This window comes from Ictalurus punctatus, chromosome 9 (genome assembly GCF_001660625.3).
Source record: "Ictalurus punctatus breed USDA103 chromosome 9, Coco_2.0, whole genome shotgun sequence".
In the NCBI taxonomy this organism is placed as follows: domain Eukaryota; kingdom Metazoa; phylum Chordata; class Actinopteri; order Siluriformes; family Ictaluridae; genus Ictalurus; species Ictalurus punctatus.
In genome coordinates, this window is record NC_030424.2 from 5,650,070 (window position 1) to 5,669,470 (window position 19,401).

General features: G+C 40.6%; 1 protein-coding gene across 1 annotated transcript in view; it reads right to left on the bottom strand.

Moving 5' to 3' along the window:
• The window catches only part of ush2a (Usher syndrome 2A (autosomal recessive, mild)), a 233,866-nt gene that overhangs the window by 121,537 nt on the left and 92,928 nt on the right, over window positions 1-19,401 (bottom strand). The window contains exons 22-30 of the mRNA XM_053682619.1: window positions 15,789-15,915; window positions 11,787-11,888; window positions 11,473-11,661; window positions 11,221-11,351; window positions 10,693-10,969; window positions 10,012-10,218; window positions 7,464-7,544; window positions 6,170-6,352; window positions 1,485-1,598 (exon numbers count right to left, since the gene is read on the bottom strand). Of these exons, the coding sequence (XP_053538594.1) occupies window positions 1,485-1,598; window positions 6,170-6,352; window positions 7,464-7,544; window positions 10,012-10,218; window positions 10,693-10,969; window positions 11,221-11,351; window positions 11,473-11,661; window positions 11,787-11,888; window positions 15,789-15,915 (1,411 nt within the window). The remainder of the gene's footprint in view (window positions 1-1,484; window positions 1,599-6,169; window positions 6,353-7,463; window positions 7,545-10,011; window positions 10,219-10,692; window positions 10,970-11,220; window positions 11,352-11,472; window positions 11,662-11,786; window positions 11,889-15,788; window positions 15,916-19,401) is intronic.

Below are 19,401 nucleotides of genomic sequence, written 5' to 3' on the forward strand. Positions count from 1 at the left end.
ATAAGACCATGAGTAAGCAAAAACCATACTGAACTGATCTTAAATGATTGAATCATAATGATCATAATCATGGAAAAGAAGGAAAAATATTTCACAGGGGGAATCGTGATTCATGGGTGTGATGGTCAGTGGTGCACGTACTTTTGAGCATATTTGTAGCTTTATTTTATTTTCAAAATCCCACTAAATTTCACTATTTCACTATATAAATAAATTCCATGAATGTTTTTATTCTAAACGTGTGCAATTTCGAGTAAATAATACGGCGCGAAAAATCCATCCCCTCATTCTCCCTGCACTTTCATATATTCATTCATAAATTTAAACTGCAGAGGAATTTACTGAGGTACAGAAGCTACAAAAAAAAAAAAAAAAAAGCGTCAGATTTCATAGGACCCTGACCTTTCATAGCACATTATCTGATAATGGCTCCTGTATTTTATGTGTTCAGTCTGACAGACTACCTATACACAGGATAAATTAAACAAAACACATTTACCGTATAGCACGAATAAGTTACTCCGAGCGTCTCCAAAGCGTCTTCTCTATCACGGCAGAACAACGTTTACATTTTTGCAGTGCCTAATCGATACAGTCATTTCAGTTTTTTGTAATCAAGGCCACATCAAATTGATTTTCACTCAACAATGACCCCTATGCCATACTAGTCTTTAAATAGGGCCATTTAACCCAATGTGGATTAATGCATGACCTGGAAAACATGCCTACATTTTTCACACTGCTGCCAAAAAAAAAGGAAAAAAAAAGACACACACTTCAAACTATCGGGTAGAACAGAGCTACTTGTATTCGCAAAACGGTTTTCAGACAGAGAAAATAATTGCCGCTGACAATTAATCTGTCTTTATTCCTGCTGTTTCATGTAGGAGAGAGAGACTCCGTCAGTGGACATGACACTCGTTCTCTTCGGTCTAGGGAGAAAGTGTCTTTGTCTTGCCCGGTGAGTTAGACAGGCGCGTGGGTAATAAAGAATGAGTGTGGAAGAGTTGAAAGAGAGATGGGAAGACTCGGTGTCGTTTTTGGCGCAGCACGAGAACACCCTCGTCTGACTGCGAAAGCGTGGAAATGGGCTTCGCCTTGCTATTTCATACTTCTGACCGTAGAATCAATTCTTTTCTTTTTTTTACTTCTCCGACAGAGAACGCTTGCATTAATCTCGCAGATGCCTTGTGTTAGTGACAAGGCTCTCACACGAACAAAGTAACAGCAATTAAAAAGGCCATTCGTCTGCATTACAGCTATTAAAGATGCATGTCATTTAAAAGAGGGGGAAGGAGGTGGAGCCATTTCACTCATCCTTTACCCTCCACCTACTCCGAACTAGGGATAGAAGAAATGATCAGAAAAGAAAAAAAAAAAGAAATCAAAACAAAAACATTAGTGGCTGGCAGTGGATGTCATCATCAAGATTGTTTTTTATTTATTTATTATTAATCAAAGAAATGTAAAAGTCAGGAGTTTACCCTCTTGTGGAGTGGTGAGGCTGGAGGCACGCAGGCTTTCTCCACAGCCGGCCTGAGTGCACGCTGTTAGGGTAATATTGTAGCTGCTGAAAGGAGCCAGGCCACTTAATGTTCCTGGAAAAGGAGGGAGAAAAAGAGGCAGAGAGAGAAAGTAAGTGAGTGAGAGAGAGAGAGAGAGAGAGAGAGAGAGAGCGAGAGCAGCAAATGCCATTCTTTCACTTCCATATTTCAAAAAGTAGACCCTCAACCTTCTTATGCGCCGAGACTTAATGCAATACTTGTTCAAACACAGCATAATTTAACCATCACTTCTGATAATAGCCCTAGATTTAAAAACGACTTTATTAATCATCATACGCAGGAGTAAAGTGATGCCAGGCTTTTCTGTTCACCGTATAAGACACTAATGATGCGATTTAATGGACGGCATGAGACACGGCATTTAAAAGTGGCCTGAAGCTCGTCTCCAGGATGCTCTTTAGCGCTGTTATGATCTAAAAGCACATCACTAAATTCAACGTTAATTTAAAAAAAAAAAAAAAAAAAAAAAAAAACTACAGCAACAACAAAAAACCCCAAAACAAAACAGATGTCCTTGACGGATATACACTTCATCTATAACAGGAGTGTCCAATCTTATCCGGAAAGGGCCGGTGTGGGTGCAGGTTTTCATTCCAACCAAGCAGAAGCCACACCTGAGTCTATTGAAAGCCAATATCAACTGATTAAACAGGTGGAATTAAGTGTAGCTCATGCTTGATTGGAATGAAAAGCTGCACCCACATCAGCCCTTTCCGGATAAGACTGGACACCCCTGGTCTATAACATCAAACTATAATCAAATGAAAAAATGAAAACAAATACACATCCACTTGTGCCTTGTCGGAGGGGAGAATCTTGTCTGGGAATCTGCAAAAGAAAAACAATCTCATCTTCCTCCATTAAAAAAGGGCCGAACCTCATGCATTTTCTTGTCTCCACTATGACACGCTCGTATAAATTGCATGTAATTAATAGGACCTGCTCATAAATTACAACAAAGGACTTCAGAAAGTGTGGCTTTTAATTAGTTTTAGTCCTTAAAAATCAGGATTTATTTATCAATTCATCATTCCAAATAAAGGCTTTTAATGGTGCGTGTGTTTGTGTGTGTGGACGACAGAGCGACTGGTTCCTTGGCTAGCTTCCATGCTAATCTGCACTCATGTGCCAGGCTTGTCTCGACGCGGGACAGACTTATCAGAGTTAGAAAGTAAACGCTATGACAAAGCCGTAATCGGGCAGGTGTCTCCGGGTTGGTTTTTTTCTTTGGTGCGATGTCTTTTAATTCAATTAAGAGTGCTGTTCTCATTACCTACTCATTTGCTTTCCTGAGGTTTTTTAAAATATTTTTTATCTGCCTTCGTAATTCTGCGTTCATGTCATGGCTATCATAAATTAGCTAGGCGGAGTTTGAACTGTGCCAAGGAGAGGACGGGAAAAAAAAAAAAGGATCTTCCCAGTTTGCCCGGAGACAGGGCTGAGATTGGCCATCTATAAGTAGCATCTCTGCTTGCTGATTACGCATTCAGCTGATGTGACAAAGCATTTTCACAAAGTGAATAAGTGATAGTCCCACCTCTGTCACACCGATAGCTTCACTAATCACTGCCTTCTGTACAGAAAAAAAAACAAAACAACGGCCACTTTGGAAGAAAGAAACACGATAATGACCTTCAAACATGTACAGAAGGTAAGATATTATTAACCTATATCAAGAACCATATTATTACCGTCTTTATTGGAGCAATCCTGCTCGAAATCCCGGCTCTGGATAAGTGTGTAGTGTTAGAAGACAGGCTGGAGGACGAGCTGTACTCTAAATGCCTGTTGCACCCCAAAGACACTAATTTAATTGACAAACTTGACCACAATATTTAAAAAGAAGCCTGTAACTTAATTGTAGAAACTAAATCAATGCAATCGAAATGTGTATCAAAGTATACACAGCACAATTAATAATTTAAATAAATAAATAAAATGTGCACATAGAGCAATTCAGACAGGAAATATCTAACCAAAACATTCCTGTAAATTGCATTATCTGCTTGATCAAAGAATTGAGGCCAAAAGTTTACACACACCTAGGCCAATGATATTTCAATCCATTTTTTTCATGTTAGCACACATTTCTTTTGGAAAGTCAATTAGGATATTTATTTTGTTCACATCAGAGGTCACTTTAAAACAATCGATTACAGACAGATTCATTTCAGCTTTAATTCCCTATATTAGAATTCCACGTCTGCATTCACCGAGTTGACTATCTCTTTTGACAGTGTGGAAGATTCCAGAAATTGCTGTAATGACATTTAGAAGCTTTTGATTGGTTAAATGTCAAAATTAGGGGTTAATTGGGAACACACATGTAGCTGGCATACCTTTAGAGCCAGTGCCTTTTTGCTCTTGATACCATGGGAAAATCCAAGCAACTCAGCCAAGAACTCAAAATAAATCAAATAAAATAAATTGTGGACTTCCACAAGTCTGCTTCCACCTTAGGAGAGACTCCCCACCAAAAAACAAAAAACAAAACAAAACTGAAGGTACCACAAGCATCTGTCCAAACAATAATGTATGCAAATATAAAATTCTTGGTCTGACAGGTTCAACTGAACCCCAAGACAATCTCAAGGAGATGGAGGCATCAGGTACCAAATATTAAGAGACTACTACATCCACATGGCCTGAATGGCTGTGATGCAGGGAAGAAGCCTTTACTCTAAGACTATAATAAATAAATAAAAAAACCTCAGACTGAAGTTTGCAGATGATCACCAGCATTTTGGAAGTGTTCTCTGGTCAGATGAAATAATAATGATCAATTCTATATATGGTGGAAAACTGGTGAGACTTTTAATCAGTGGTGTCTCAGTGGTGAAAGGCTCTGGGTTACTGATCAGAGGGTCAGGCGTTCAGGCCCTAGCACCACTGTTGGGCCCTTGAGCAAGGCCCTTAAACCTAAATCCTCAAATGCTCAGTTGTATAAATGAGATAAATGTAAGTCGCTCTGGATAAGAGAGTCTGCCAAATGCCGTCAATGTAATCTAAAGTACATCATCCAAACTGTGAAGCATGGGGGTGGCAGCATCATATTATGGTAGTGTTTTGCTGAAAAAGGGACTGGTGAACTTCAGAAAAGAAATGGGAAAGGAAGGTTATCTAGAAATACTGAAGCTACACCTCAATACTTTAGTCAGAGAATTAAACACTTGGTCACAGCTGGGTCTTCGAGCAAGACAGTGATCCTAAGCGTACCAACAAAAACGCAACAGAATGGCTTATAGACGACAAAGTGAAAGTTTTGGAGCGGCCGTCACAATGACCTGAGTTGAAAAAACATGTTCGAACAAGGAGACCAACAAACTCAACATCAGTTCTGTCAGGAGAAATGGGCCAAAATTCCAGCAAAGTATTGTGAGACGCTTGTGTAAAGGCAATTCAATCGGGAAAATGTCCCCAAATAGTACTACACGAAGTGTATGTAAACATTTGATCCACTGAAAATCTGATATAGAAAATACAAGCTGAAATAAAGCTGTCTCTTAGATATTAGAAATAAAAGTAGATATCCTAACTGACTTAACATGGGAAATGTATGGTAACATGAAATGTGTGGAGTTTGAATGTATTTAGACTAGGTGTATGTAAACATTTGGCCTGAACTGTACATTTTGACATGAGAGACTGAGAGAACAGAGCATCAGGTAGTGGTCCAAGGTTTTTCCGTAATCTAGAAACGAGGAGCCAAAGAAAGCATCAGATAATCTGAAATCCTGTTGATTGGATTTGTCTTAATTCAGAACTTGTTGCAAAACTGCTGCGCATTCAGCTGGTACTGAACTCCTCAAGCCTGTTTCGTTCCTTCAATTTTACTTTCACTTGTACAATTTTGTCGTTATAGTTTTAGTTTAGTTTATGATTCATAAAGCACGTTTAAAAAGAGCAGATGTTGAAACCAAAGTGCTGTACAAGAAATATAAAACAAAATATTAAAACAAATGAAAAGACTTGACAAAAACCAAAAAAGGGACAAATGAAAAATTCACACCTTCAATTAAAAACATAAACAATACTGTAGAAATAGGTCTTCAAAGTGAACTTAAACATAGAAACGGAAAGGGGAAGATCTAATGTAGAGAGGAAGTCTATTCCAAAGTCTTCCTCTATTTTTTTTTCTAAATTGCAGCATGCAAAACCCAGAAGTCATATGCTTCAGCATTGAGTGCTGAGTAAATCTGTTTCAAACATGTTACATCAACCATGGTGCAGAAAAAAACAAAAAACAAATGAAACCTTCCAGAAATGGAGAGAGATGAAATCATCTTAGTGTACGCAAAGGCAATTTGTGCGTGTCAGGTTAAGGAGGACGGTTTATTAAAGCGGTTCACTGAGCTGTTAATTCCACTTCTACAGGACGCTGGATTTAAACGTTAAATGATAAACCCATGACAGAGACAACACAGGTTGTTACACTGACAACACAAAGTTAGGTTTTGCTGATCCCATTCCTAATTAAAAAAAAAAAAAACCTACCAGAATAGGGTGTAAATGTCAAGTATAATAAGCATTTACTGTTGCCTGGCTGGAGGTAGCGGTTATTTAAAAAGACAGGCTGTGCTCCGAATGCCCGGTGTGGCTCTTACCCATCAGCCATTGCGCGCTAAACGTGGCGCTGATTGGGGGGGATAAGGGACTGTCCCGGCTGTATGCCTTCACCACATAGCGCTCAATTACACCTCTGACCCCAGGCGGCTCCTCCCAGCTCACCTCCACGCTGGAGCCATTTACACTGGCAACTCTGGAGGGAGGCAGCACACTTTGTGGAGCTGCAAGATGGATAAGAGAGAGAGAGAGAGAGAGAGAGAGAGAGAGATGGGGGAGGAAAGAGTGGGTGTCAGGCTAAAGAAAAGCAGCACACATATTCTTCACATTTAATAGACACAGTAAATCATATCCATCCATTAGCATAAATACAATTTATTAGAGTTGTAACTTTTTCAGCGCTGATTTAATATGACTGTACAGCTACCGTTCATAACGGGTCATATTTCAAACTCATCCAGCCTCTTTTTTTTTTTCTTTTTTTTTTTTTTTTCACACCTTCAAAGAAATGCAGTAAACAGTAAAATGCATGCAGAACAGGCAGCATATGCAAATGTATGTACTATGTAATGCTCATTTTCAGACAAACATTTCATATTATTCCCCCATTAATACATACATTCAATTAGAAACGCAATTTTATCATGTTTCGAGGACAAGTTTTAAATGTAATTTGAGCTCATTTGGTCATATATTTTCATCTTTCATCTGAAAAGAGGACTTTGGACCACTGAGCAACGGTTCAGTTCTTTTTCTCCTTAGCCCAGGTAAGATGCATAAATGAACATACTTTTCAGAAGGTCGTCATTTCTCTTTTATAATTCTTTTATATTCTAATATTTTGACATGCTGGATTGTTGATTTCCGTCAGCTGTAATCCATAATCATCGAGATTAAAACAAAACACGTTATGTTTAAAGAATATAGAACATATTTCTACTTTTTGAATTAAATTACGGAAAAAAATGAACTTTTCCACGATATTCAGATTTTTTGAGATGCACCTGTATATGCCTTACAATTACATCAGGCTTTACTCTGTTGTGTTGCTTCTTCTTCCTCTCATTTATCACCCTCTCTACACAGCCTTTCATTTTTAAGGAGGCACAGTTTGTGATGTGCCCTCCTGCTACCCTGAGCGACACGATAAGCTATCGCTAAGCACCATCTCATCTCCTTGACTGTTACCTATATTGTGCTGATAAGAAAGAAATGGGCTGGCCTGAAAACTATGACACAAATATCAGTATGGAGCTTGGCTTGTGAGAGTGAGTGTGTGTGTGTGTGTGTGTGTGTGTGTGTGTGTGTGTGTGTGTGTGTTTAAGACTGTCGTACCTGCCTCTCGACTGCGTCCTCGCTGCCACGGTCCAGCTGTCCACCCTCCCTCTCCAGATGCTATCACTCTGTACAAGTACTCTGTTCGCAAATAAAGTGCCTTTTATTTAAGATGATATAAAACAAGACCATGGTCATTAATTACATACACAGAGACTGGCACATAAAAAGATTGACTATGTGTAAAATGGTGAAGGTGTACTAAACTCAAAATAGACAGATTTATATTTGAACTGTTGTGCGGGGGTGGGGGGTTTTGGGGGGAGGACCATGAATGAAGGTCCTCCCAAGTGGGTGTCGATCTCTATGCCACTTTTTCACCTAGTTTCTCCATGACCCTGATTTATACTTTTATGTCTATAAATCTGTGAACATCACACTTGTACATAACGTGAACATGAGCCATGCACTGGAGCCATGGTGGTCTGTAATGTTGTGCTCAGATATGCTTCCCTGCTCAGCCAGGACCTACACAGAACCCCCTTCACTTCACTCTTGAATCTTTAACAAGGAGAGCTCTGCATTACACAGCAAAGTGGAAATTGCCAACCCAAGTCATTTTTCCACCCCTTTGTATAGTTTTCCATTCACTTCTAACCAAAACTGATAATCAGACATGGGACTGCACTATTAATACACAACCCCAACTCCAAAAAAGTTGGGACGCGGTGTAAAATGTAAATAAATGTAAATAAAAACCGAATGGAATGATTTGCAAATTTCATAAACCAGTATGTTATTCACAATAGAACATAGAAAACATATCAAATGTTTAAAGTGAGGAAATTTACCATTTTAAAATGGTAAATAAAAAAAAAAAAAGAAGGTGATTTTGAATTTCATGCCAGCAACACGTCTCAAAAAAGTTGGGACGGGGCCAACAAAAGGCGGGAAAAGTAATGTTATTAAAAAGACATAGCTGGAGGAAGATTGTGTAACTAATTAGGTTAATTGGGAACAGGTCAGTAACATGACTGGGTATAAAACGAGTATCTTAGAGAGGCAGAGTCTCTCAGAAGTAAATATGGGATGGAATCTGGATGGAAACAGATGTTGCTCTAAAACCTGTATATACCTTTCAGCATTGATGGTGCGTTTCCAGATGTGTAAGCTGCCCATTTCATAAGCACTAATGCACCCCCATACCATCAAAGACGCAGGCTTCTGAACTGAGCGCTGATAAAAAGTCGGATGGTCCCTCTCCTCTTTAGTTTAGAGGACGCAGCCTCCATGGTTTGCAAAGAGAATTTCAAATTTGGATTCGTCTGACCATAGAACAGTTTTCCACTTTGCCTCAGTCCATTTTAAACGAGCTTTGGCCCAGAGAAGACGGCGGCGCTTCTGGATCATGATCACATATGGCTTCTTCGTCTGAGTTTTAAGCAGCATTTGTGATTCCATGGCGAACTGTTTTCACAGTGAGTTCTGGAGGTGTTTCTGAGCCCATGCAGTGATTTCCATTACAGAATCGGGCCTGGTTTTAATGCAGTGCCGCCTGAGGGCCCAACGATCTTGGGCATGCAATATTGATTTTCACCCTTGTCTCTTGCGCACAGAGATTTCTCCAGATTCTCAGAATCTTTTGATGATATTATGTACTGTAGATGATGAGATATTCAAAGTCTTCGCAATTTTATATTCAGGAACATTATTCTGAAATTGTTCCCCAAAACGTAGATGCAGTTTTTCGCAGATTGGTGAACCTCTGCCCATCTTTATTCTGAGAGACTCTGCCTCTCTAAGATACTCTTTATATACCCAATCATGTTACTGACCTGTTGCCAATTAACCTCCAGCTGTTTCTTTTCAGCAACACTTACTTTCCCAGACTTTTGTTGCTCCTGTCCCAACTTTTATTTATTTATTTATTTATTTATTTATTTTTTTTACACGTGCTACGGCCATCACATTCAAAATGACTTAATTTTTTTTCTTCAAGTGCTACATCTCCTCAGTTTAAACATTTGATATGTTTTCTATGTTGTACTGTGAATAACATATGGGTTTATGATATTTGCAAATCATTGCATTCTGTTATTATTTATATTTATTTACATTTTACAAAGCGTTTGCAATTGGGGTTGTATGTAGATGCTCTCACAAAAAAATGAGGATACACATATTAAAATCTTTGTTCAATTTTCCAAGCACATCTTTCAATACATATCAGTCATATTGGTTAAGGGTGGAAGTGAAATGACTGCTGCATCAGCAGTGAAGCTTCCTTTCAGAAGAGGTAGGGGATGATGAAGGGGACAGCCATGACCTCAGCCATGACCTCAGCCATGACCTCCGCATGCCCTTGGGTCAGAGCGGGATGCTTTGTCTGGCACTTATGAGAACAAAAGCCCAGCACAAAAGAAGGAATTAAAAACAGGCCAAACGATTGCAGGAGACATGGCAGAAGGCCAAAAGCAAAAGCCCAGGATATCTTCAGGTCAATGAGCTGAGGATGCTGGTGGGTGTGTGTGTTTGTGTGTGTGTGTGTGTGTGTGTGTGTGTGTGTGTGTGTGTGTGTGTGTGTGTGTGTGTGTGTGTGTGTGTGTACCAGTGAAGGGCTGCAGAGTCAGATCCAGAGCACTGATCTCGTTGCCTGTGTACACCAGGATGGAGTCGTTTCCCCGGCAGTTAACGCTGGTGTCAGCTGACAGGCATCCATCCAGATTGACTCTGACAGCGGCACACGATGCCATGGCCAAGTTTAAGACAGGACCACTTGCAGCCAATCGAACGTCCCTGATGCAGCCACCAAATCCTGCAGGAGGAGGTGAGAGAGAAAGAGAGAAGAGGAAGGGAGATTGATCACATTCTGCACTGACCTAATTATCTAAAACAAGGAACACCATCAGAGGCATCAAGATGAGCAGGAGCGGGATGAGTGGACACAGGAGAAGCTCGAGAGAAAAGAGAGGTTTATACAATCCAGGCTACAATCTAAAGAGTAGCTGGGATTAAATAAGCTAAGAGCTTCATAAGACTTATAAGATATAGGATGGGGGAAAAAAAAAATTAAACATTAAAACTTTAAGGAAAATTTTTATTTGTTATTGTGGTACTTTCACATCAATTTCTAGAACATACTGCTATGTACTGCTATCATTATTTCATGATACCATACTGTATCATATTATATACTTCAGAAGTCCAAATCCAGGACTGGAAGGATAACACTAAAGCATTGATGTGGCCACTGTGTGCTTGTGTGCATGTGTGTGTGTGTGTGTCTGACCATGCAGCAGGCTGTGCTGGTGCAGCGCTGGGTGCTGAAGTCCAGCTGGGACGCCTCCTATATAAAGTGGAGAGCTGATATTGAGGTTTCCACCTCTCTCGCTCCTGTGCTGCTCCATCGCGTGATTCAGAGAGGCTCTGGTTAGTGCTCCACGTTTCAGCATGGTAACACTGTTCCAGCCTCCGTCACAATAGGACAGGCCCACCCACACAGCAAGCTCCACCCTCTGATCTCCCCAACGCAACACCCATGAGAGGATCCCGCCCTGCAGCTCCGCCTACACACACACACACACACACACACACACACACACACACACACACACACACACACAAACACCCACACAATAATACTGTTGTTTGCATACAAATAGATGGCAAAGTCCCTAGCTTCAATGCCCTGTATAAGAATTCATACTGTAAAAAAAATCAAATACACTTCTAGAACAGTCTAGACTTTAGCATTTAGACTCTAGATTTAGGCAGGATGAATTCAGATCCAACATTTTGTCACACAAACAAAACTTACCAAAATATAATCGTCGCCAATAGTACTGTATGCAAAAAGGAGTAGTGCATTCAGCTGATCAGTTTTGAACTCGAATGATATTTCAAAATCTTCTCCACCAGTGAAAACATCCGGTTCCAACTTCAGGAACCCTGAAAAATATTTCAATGCAAACAAAATCGAACATTTATTTGTTATATCATCATGAATATATCATTTATAAAGCAAAGAGCTATATGGGTCCTTAAAGGCTTTATGAGAAATTGGCATTACCATGTCCAAGGAAGTAGGCTCCATGCTCAGAATAGGAAGGACATCCCTCCCAGTCCCCATACGTCTCATGTTCCTCCAGGGCCGAGTCCCAGTCTAAAGGCTTCCAAATGGCCTCAGGACTGCTGCTCCTCTGGATGAGCACATCCCTCACACAGCCTGCAAAACCCTTACGTGCCAGACTGGCCAGACCTACACACACACACACACACACACACACACACACACACACACACACACATAGATAGTTATCTATGTCAGAACAAAAGCATACACAATGCCACGTAATACCACCCTGACAGCAACTGATGTGATACCAGTGTCTTGACGATGAATAGTGAAATTCTCTGGAAGGCCTCCAAAAAAGATCCCTGTGTTTTGCCCAATTATGGTGCTGCCACTGGTTGCTGATGCTGAACCTGTAGTGAAGGTAATAAGAAAACAGGCAAAGAGAATGAATACGTTGGTGTTGTAACGATTCTAATTTTCAGTACAAAATGAAACTATTTAAGAATCAGCGATAAGTACAAAACGACTGAATCTTTAGCGGAACTTTAATTTGTGTTTTTGCGCGTATCTTCGAAAGAAGTGGCATATCCTGAATGTTTATACAGTGGATATAAAAAGTCTACACACCCCTGTAAAAACGGCACGTTTTTTGTGAAGGAAAAAATTTAAACCAAGATAAATCATGTCAGAACTTTTTCCACCCTCAAAATAAAATTACAACTTATAAAAATGTAAAACAACCAAAAGTGTTTTAGGGAAAAAACAAAAACAAACAAACAAAAAAACTTACAGTAACCTGGTTGCATAAGTGTGCACACCCCATAACTAACACTTTGTTGAAGCACCTTTTGATTTTATTACACCACTCAGTCTTTTTTTGGATAAGAGTCTCTCAGCTTGGCACATCTTGACTTGGCAATATATTCACACTCTTTCTTCCAAAATCATTCTAGATCCATTAAATTGTAAGGGCCTCTCCTGTGCACATCCGCTTCAGGTAAACCCACTGAATTTTAGTTGGATTCAGGTCTGCTCTCTGGCTAAGCCATTCAAAAACATTCATCTTCTTTTGGTTAAACCATTCCTTTGTTGATTTAGATGTATGATTTGGTTCATTGTCCTACTGAAAGGTGAAATTCCTTTTCATCTTCAGCTTACTAGCAGACACCTGAAGGTTTTGCCGACTGGTATTTATGATTCTCTCCACCTTGATAAAAGCCCACGTTCTGGGTGAAGAAAAGCAGCCCTAAAGCATAATGCTGCCAGCACCATGCTTCAACATGGGGATGGTGTTCTTTTGGTGCTGTGCTTTTTTTTTTGCACCAAACAAACCTTTTGGAATTGGTCAAATCAGACCATTACACATTTTGCCACATGGATTGGGGAGAATTAGTTGAGCTTGGATTTTTTTATTATATATATATATATACACACACAGTATCTCACAAAAGTGAGTACACCCCTCACATTTTTGTAAATATTTGATTATAGCTTTTAATGTGATAGCACTGAAGAAATGACACTTTGCTACAATGTAAAGTAGTGAGTGTACAGCTTGTGTAACAGTGTAAATTTGCTGTCCCCTCAAAATAACTCAACACACAGCCATTAATGTTTAAACCGCTGGCAACAAAAGTGAGTACACCCCTAAGTGAAAATGTCCAAATTGGGTCCAAAGTGTCAATGTTTTGTGTGGCCACCATTATTTTCCAGCACTGCCTTAACCCTCTTGGGCATGGAGTTCACCAGAGCTTCACAGGTTGCCACTGGAGTCCTCTTCCACTCCTCCATGATGACATCACGGAGCTGGTGGATGTTAGAGACCTTGTGCTCCTCCACCTTCCGTTTGAGGATGCCCCACAGATGCTCAATAGGGTTACCATCATCCTCAGCTTCTTTAGCAAGGCAGTGGTCGTCTTGGAGGTGTGTTTGGGGTCGTTATCATGCTGGAATACTGCCCTGCGGCCCAGTCTCCAAAGGGAGGGGATCATGCTCTGCTTCAGTATGTCACTGTACATGTTGGCATTCATGGTGCTCAATGAACTGTAGCTCCCCAGTGCCGGCAGCACTCATACAGCCCCAGACCATGTCACTCCCACCACCATGCTTGACTGTAGGGAAGACACACTTGTCTTTGTACTGCTCACTTGGTTGCCGCCACACACGCTTGACACCATCTGAACCAAATAAGTTTATCTTGGTCTCATCAGACCACAGGACATGGTTCCAGTAATCCATGTCCTTAGTCTGCTTGTCTTCAGCAAACTGTTTGCAGGCTTTCTTGTCCATCATCTTTAGAAGAGGCTTCCTTCTGGGATGACAGCCATGCAGACCAATTTGATGCAGTGTGCGGCATATGGTCTGAGCACTGACAGGCTGACCCCCCACCCCTTCAACCTCTGCAGCAATGCTGGCAGCACTCATACGTCTATTTCCCAAACACAACCTCTGGATATGACGCTGAGCACGTGCACTCAACTTGTTTGGTTGATCATGGCGAGGTCTGTTCTGAGTGGAACCCGTCCTGTTAAACCGCTGTATGGTCTTGGCCACCATGCTGCAGCTCGGTGTCAGGGTCTTGGCAATCTTCTTATAGCCTAGGCCATCTTTATGTAGAGCAACAATTCTTTTTTTCAGATCCTCAGAGAGTTCTTTGCCATGAGGTGCCATGTTGAACTTCCAGTGACCAGTATGAGGGAGTGTGAGAGCGATGACACCAAATTTAACAAACCTGCTCCCCATTCACACCTGAGACCTTGTAACACTAACAAGTCACATGACACCTGGGAGGAAAAATGGCTTATTGGGCCCAATTTGGACATTTTCACTTAGGGGTGTACTCACTTTTGTTGCCAGCGGTTTAGACATTAATGGCTGTGTGTTGAGTTATTTTGAGGAGAGAGCAAATTTGCACTGTTACACAAGCTGCACACTCACTACTTTACATTGTAGCAAAGTGTCATTTCTTCAGTGTTGTCACATGAAAAGATATAATAAAATATTTACAAAAATGTGAGGGGTGTACTCACTTTTGTGAGATACTGTGTATATATATATATATATATATATATATATATATATATATATATATATATATATATATATATATATATATATATATATATAAAATGAGAAAGGGCTTCCATCTAGCCGCCGTACCCCAAAGCCGAGACATGAAGAATATGAGAAATAGTTGTCACATGTATTGTCACATGTAATCAGTACTTGTCATATATTCCTGCAGCTTCTTTAACGTTGCCGTAGGTCTCTTGGCATCCTCCCTGGGAAGATTTTGTCTTCTTCTTTTATACATTTTGGAAGGATGTCCTGTTCTTGCTGATGTCACTGCGGTGCTCCATTTTCTCCACTTGTTGATGTTGGCTTTTACGGTGTTCCATGGAACATCAAATGTTTTGGAAATTCTTTTATACCCCTCTTCTGACCGATACCTTTCGACAGTGAGATGACATACATCTCTTTGTGGACCATGGCTTCAGCAGTCAGATGAAACCGAGAAGATATCAAGAAAATCCTACAAAAACAGCTGATTTTTATTTGGGGTTAATCACAATAATTTCATCGATGACAGCTGTATGATAATTACTTTTGAACATAAGATTGAATGCGATTGGTTCATTATGAACACAGCCACATCCCCAGTTATAAAAGGGTGTGCACAGTTATGCAACCAGTTTATTGTATGTTTTTAATTGTGTAGACTTAATATCCACTGTAGCTTATAGCTACGTAAAGGACTAACCATTTGAAGCAAATGCATCATCAATATATATATATATATATATATATATATATATATATATATATATATATATATATATATATATATATATATATGAAAAAATGGAAAAACTGCAAAATCAAAAAATATAGATTTTTAAATAATACTGCTAATAATCACACCAGACTGAAAGAATGAAAGAGGCTATCTCTGCAGTAAATGCCAAGTATTCAATGTTTTCTGGTAGCTTAGAGCAGATAATGTCATAACTAATGAAGTCACAGGCACACAGCAAATGAGAAACACACACACACACACACACACACACACACACACACACACACAATGGTGCTCAATGAGATGTCTAGAGAAGTGCTGCACTTCTTTGCCAGTCATAATTAAAATTCAAGTTCTGGAGAGGAGCAGCTTCTGTACTCTAATTATTCTAATCACATAATGAATAGCAAATATTAACTCTGATGGTCTCTTTTGCTTCCATGAAAGAATGTAAGGGGAGGGGTCATAAATATAGTAGGTCTGTACATAAGTAGGTGTGTGCGCGTGCCATTACCATGATACTGATCATCCACAATGATAGTTCCCATGGCTTGCTTCCTGGTAGCGATCAGTCGGTGCCACTGGTTGTCATTATACTTTCTCCCTCCATCATCTTGTGGACTGATGGCTACCACTGAGGCCTAACATCAAACAGTGAGGGTTAATAACACATCAGTAATTCTGTGGCTGCCAAGACCACCCTGCAAGAAACCCTGCACTTTGTGTAGCTAAATAAACTACAAAAGGACAGAGAAAGACTTGACTCAATCTTTTCTAAAACATAGTGCTGAAAATGTTCGAATTGCTAAGACTAAGGAGATCAACCGCTGCAGTATTACTCATCTGTAGCTCTGTTTGAAAGCTGGGAGCTCCTGAACTTTGTGGCACTATAGATCCAACGTCTTCCCTTTCAGCCCTGAGGTGCTGAGTTGAATCCTCCATCAAACTCCAAGTTTGCTTTGTGGATGGACAAATTTGGATAGATAGAGCCCTCACATCATGATGCCAGAAAGTATGCACTGCACAGCTTAGTGTCCTAGAACGGCTCACCTCTATCTATCGTAACTGAAAGTAGGATTGTTTCATTAAAATTATATTACAGTATCCCTTGTGCCTCCTTTGAAAGCTGAGGGTCCCAGAACTTTATTGCCCTGGCTGTAACACTTTCACTTTCAGCCCCTTGTTGCTGGGAGGAACCTGCTGCCAAATTCCATTTCGTGAGTTGCTTTTTTTTTTTTTTTTTTCCTTCCTCGTTCTCCTTCCCTGCAATAGGCTCTGAACCAAATTCTGCCTGGAGATTGGAAGCTCCACACATGCTGTAAATTAGAAGCTCTGGCACTGTCGATGTTAAGATGGGGGTTATTGTCCTGCTAAAATATGACATCACTCTGGCTTTCACATTTTAAACAGCCTGCTGGAGTGTTCTGCAGCAAGCAAAGCAAGACACAAAGTATCACATCTCCTCCTAGTGACGGAGATTTAATGACAGAATCAATATATGTATGGGTGCCAGGGCCTGCGATATGTTTACTGCAGAAAGGAGATGGCCTTAAGTATCAGCCAGAGGAGACACAACATGCTGTCTTAATACCGTGCTTGTTCTAAATTTAAGACTTTGAAAGCAATTCTTGACTATTAGAGATCACCCTGCCATAGTACCGAGACGCTCACGTGATAGTTTCGTTTTACTACCAAGTCACTACCATTGATTCTGATCCCGATGCTGAAATAGGATTTTTCCTGGTGTCCTTTTCAGTGGGGAAAGAAACGCATGCATAGAGGTGATGGTTTATTTAAGTAAAGAATAGGGTAGGCTTTTCTAGAAAAATAATGAACAATGGCATGGAAGCAAGGGAAGGGCTGGTGTCTAGACTACGGGTAATGCCTTGTTTACAGTTGTTAATAAATCCTCTTTAGCACTGTTACACTTAGACTGCTTACCAGTACTAAGAAAAGGGATCACCCCTTGCATCATATACTCAGACCACACTTTGCCCTCAGGTGTCTGATATTTTCCAATATAACGCTTTTGGCTATTCTACAGTCCTAGTAGAAGGGTGACTGTGCCTTTGCAATCATCCAGTTATAACAGCTCTAAGCAGGCATTCCTGTTTATCAACAGCCTCTCTTTTTTTTCTTTCTTTTGAAGTTCTGTCCTGAAGATTTTCACAACTGCAGAAATAGCTTTACCTCTGATTGTTACAAAGAGCTGACAGTGCACACTTCTTCCATAAATGTTAAAAGTGTCTCTTTACAGAAAGCTCCTCTTCGTGCATTGAGAACTTGTTGTGATAGTGATGTGGGATGTGTCACCAGGAGCTTAATACTCCCAGTAGGGCTACCCTTGGTAACTAGAGCAGACCAGATAAGTCAGACAAAGTCCGATCCTAAAGACTCCCATGGAAGATACAAAAAAGACTAAGTTTACCCTGCATGGGTAAGGGTTGCCGGGTCCAAGACTAAATGTTGTTATATTTCAGTGCAAGCTGCAAATTGTCCATAACATACATTTTGTTTGAACACAAGGTTGGTCATACGTGTACTTGGTACCAGATCTCCTTGGGTCAAAGTTATTAGTTGTGATTGATTGTGCTTGCATCATCAGACTTAAGAGCATATACTTTGGACATGCTGGTAAAGAGAGCAGCAGAGCTATCAAGTAACTAGCACTGGTTTGTGTAACCCTATGGTATGTAGTTGACACCATGTAGTATGGGAAACCATCAAGTTGAGTGTGTCCTTCCAAGTATTGCTCACAAAGAGCTCTCATGATTCAACTGAGGTATAAAAGAGACAGAAAGATGGCAACAAAAGGAGACGTAGAGTGAAAACTTGGGCATGGGAGGAGTTCACAGTGGCCACTGAGAAAGACTTTTGGGTGGCCCAAAGCCCTGCTAACGCTGTATGGCGGTATTGTTGAGTAATGGAAAGAACTCCTTAAGCCAGTGGACATGCTCTTCTGTACCTGAAATCGCTGCCATTTTGGACGCAATATTTATGGTTGAGGTTCCAATAGTGATTAGAAACCTTCGCTGGCTGCAAAGGTTGGATGCCAATTGGACACTAGACAAGGTTGAGGATGTGTAGTTAAGATGCATCTTCAGTGTTTGATATCTGGGACAGTGCATTTGGACTGGCAAACTGGGATGGTGGTCCACTCAATGTAGAGAAGCAGTATTGTGGCATTGTGGATAGTCCCTCCCACTCTTTCATAGACTCTTCACCCTCCTGCCTTCCAGTAGAAGGTACTGGTGCATCCATGCCACCACCATACACTTTATTATGCTGCTATGGGCCATCATGAGACACTTTATACTACCAAAGATAGGATAGAGTCTACGGTTTAGAGTCAGTTGTTAGCACTGGTTCTTTCATCCAATACTTTTCTCCTGTCCTGTCTACTTAATTTGCACTATGCTGCATAACACTATGCTGTCTATATGTCCTGATTATTTATTGTCCTGTGTATTTATTATACACTTTTGCACTTAAGCTTTACAATTATTCACACTGCAGTTAAGTATTGAGTAAGGAGGTCAGAGGTGTACATTGTGCAGAAAAATGTCCATACAAATGTACACTCACCGTCAGTGTGACCAGTTTTTATTTATTTTAAAGAGGACAATTTACAATGCCACTGAATGCTGTTATTTTTACTCCGTGATTTTTGCTTGAGTAATAAAGGCATTGTAAACCGCTTCAAATATGAACGATTGTCACAAATCGTGACGGAGCAGAGATAGGACGGATGCAAGTGCAGGATGAACAGTTGTTTCTTAGAAAGAGAGACAGGCAGACAAATCCAAAACGTGATCCAAAACGTAATCTACAAACATGCAAGAGGTCAGGCGATTGGCAAACACCAAAGGCACTCCACCCGGAGTGCCATGAGTCATCCCACTTCATTGGCGGCCCCGGCCCCCTGGGCTGAATGTCCCAAGCAGAGCCAGGAAATGGCCCGGTGTTCTTGGCGGTGTAGGGAAGCGGAGCGACAACCCTGGCTGAACAGAGAAGCTGAGCGGCGACCTCGGCTGAGCAGGGAAACAGAGCACTGTACTCCGCAGAGCAGGTAAGCGGGGCGACGTCCTCGTCGGAGCATGAAGGCAGAGCGACGTCCTCGTCAGAGC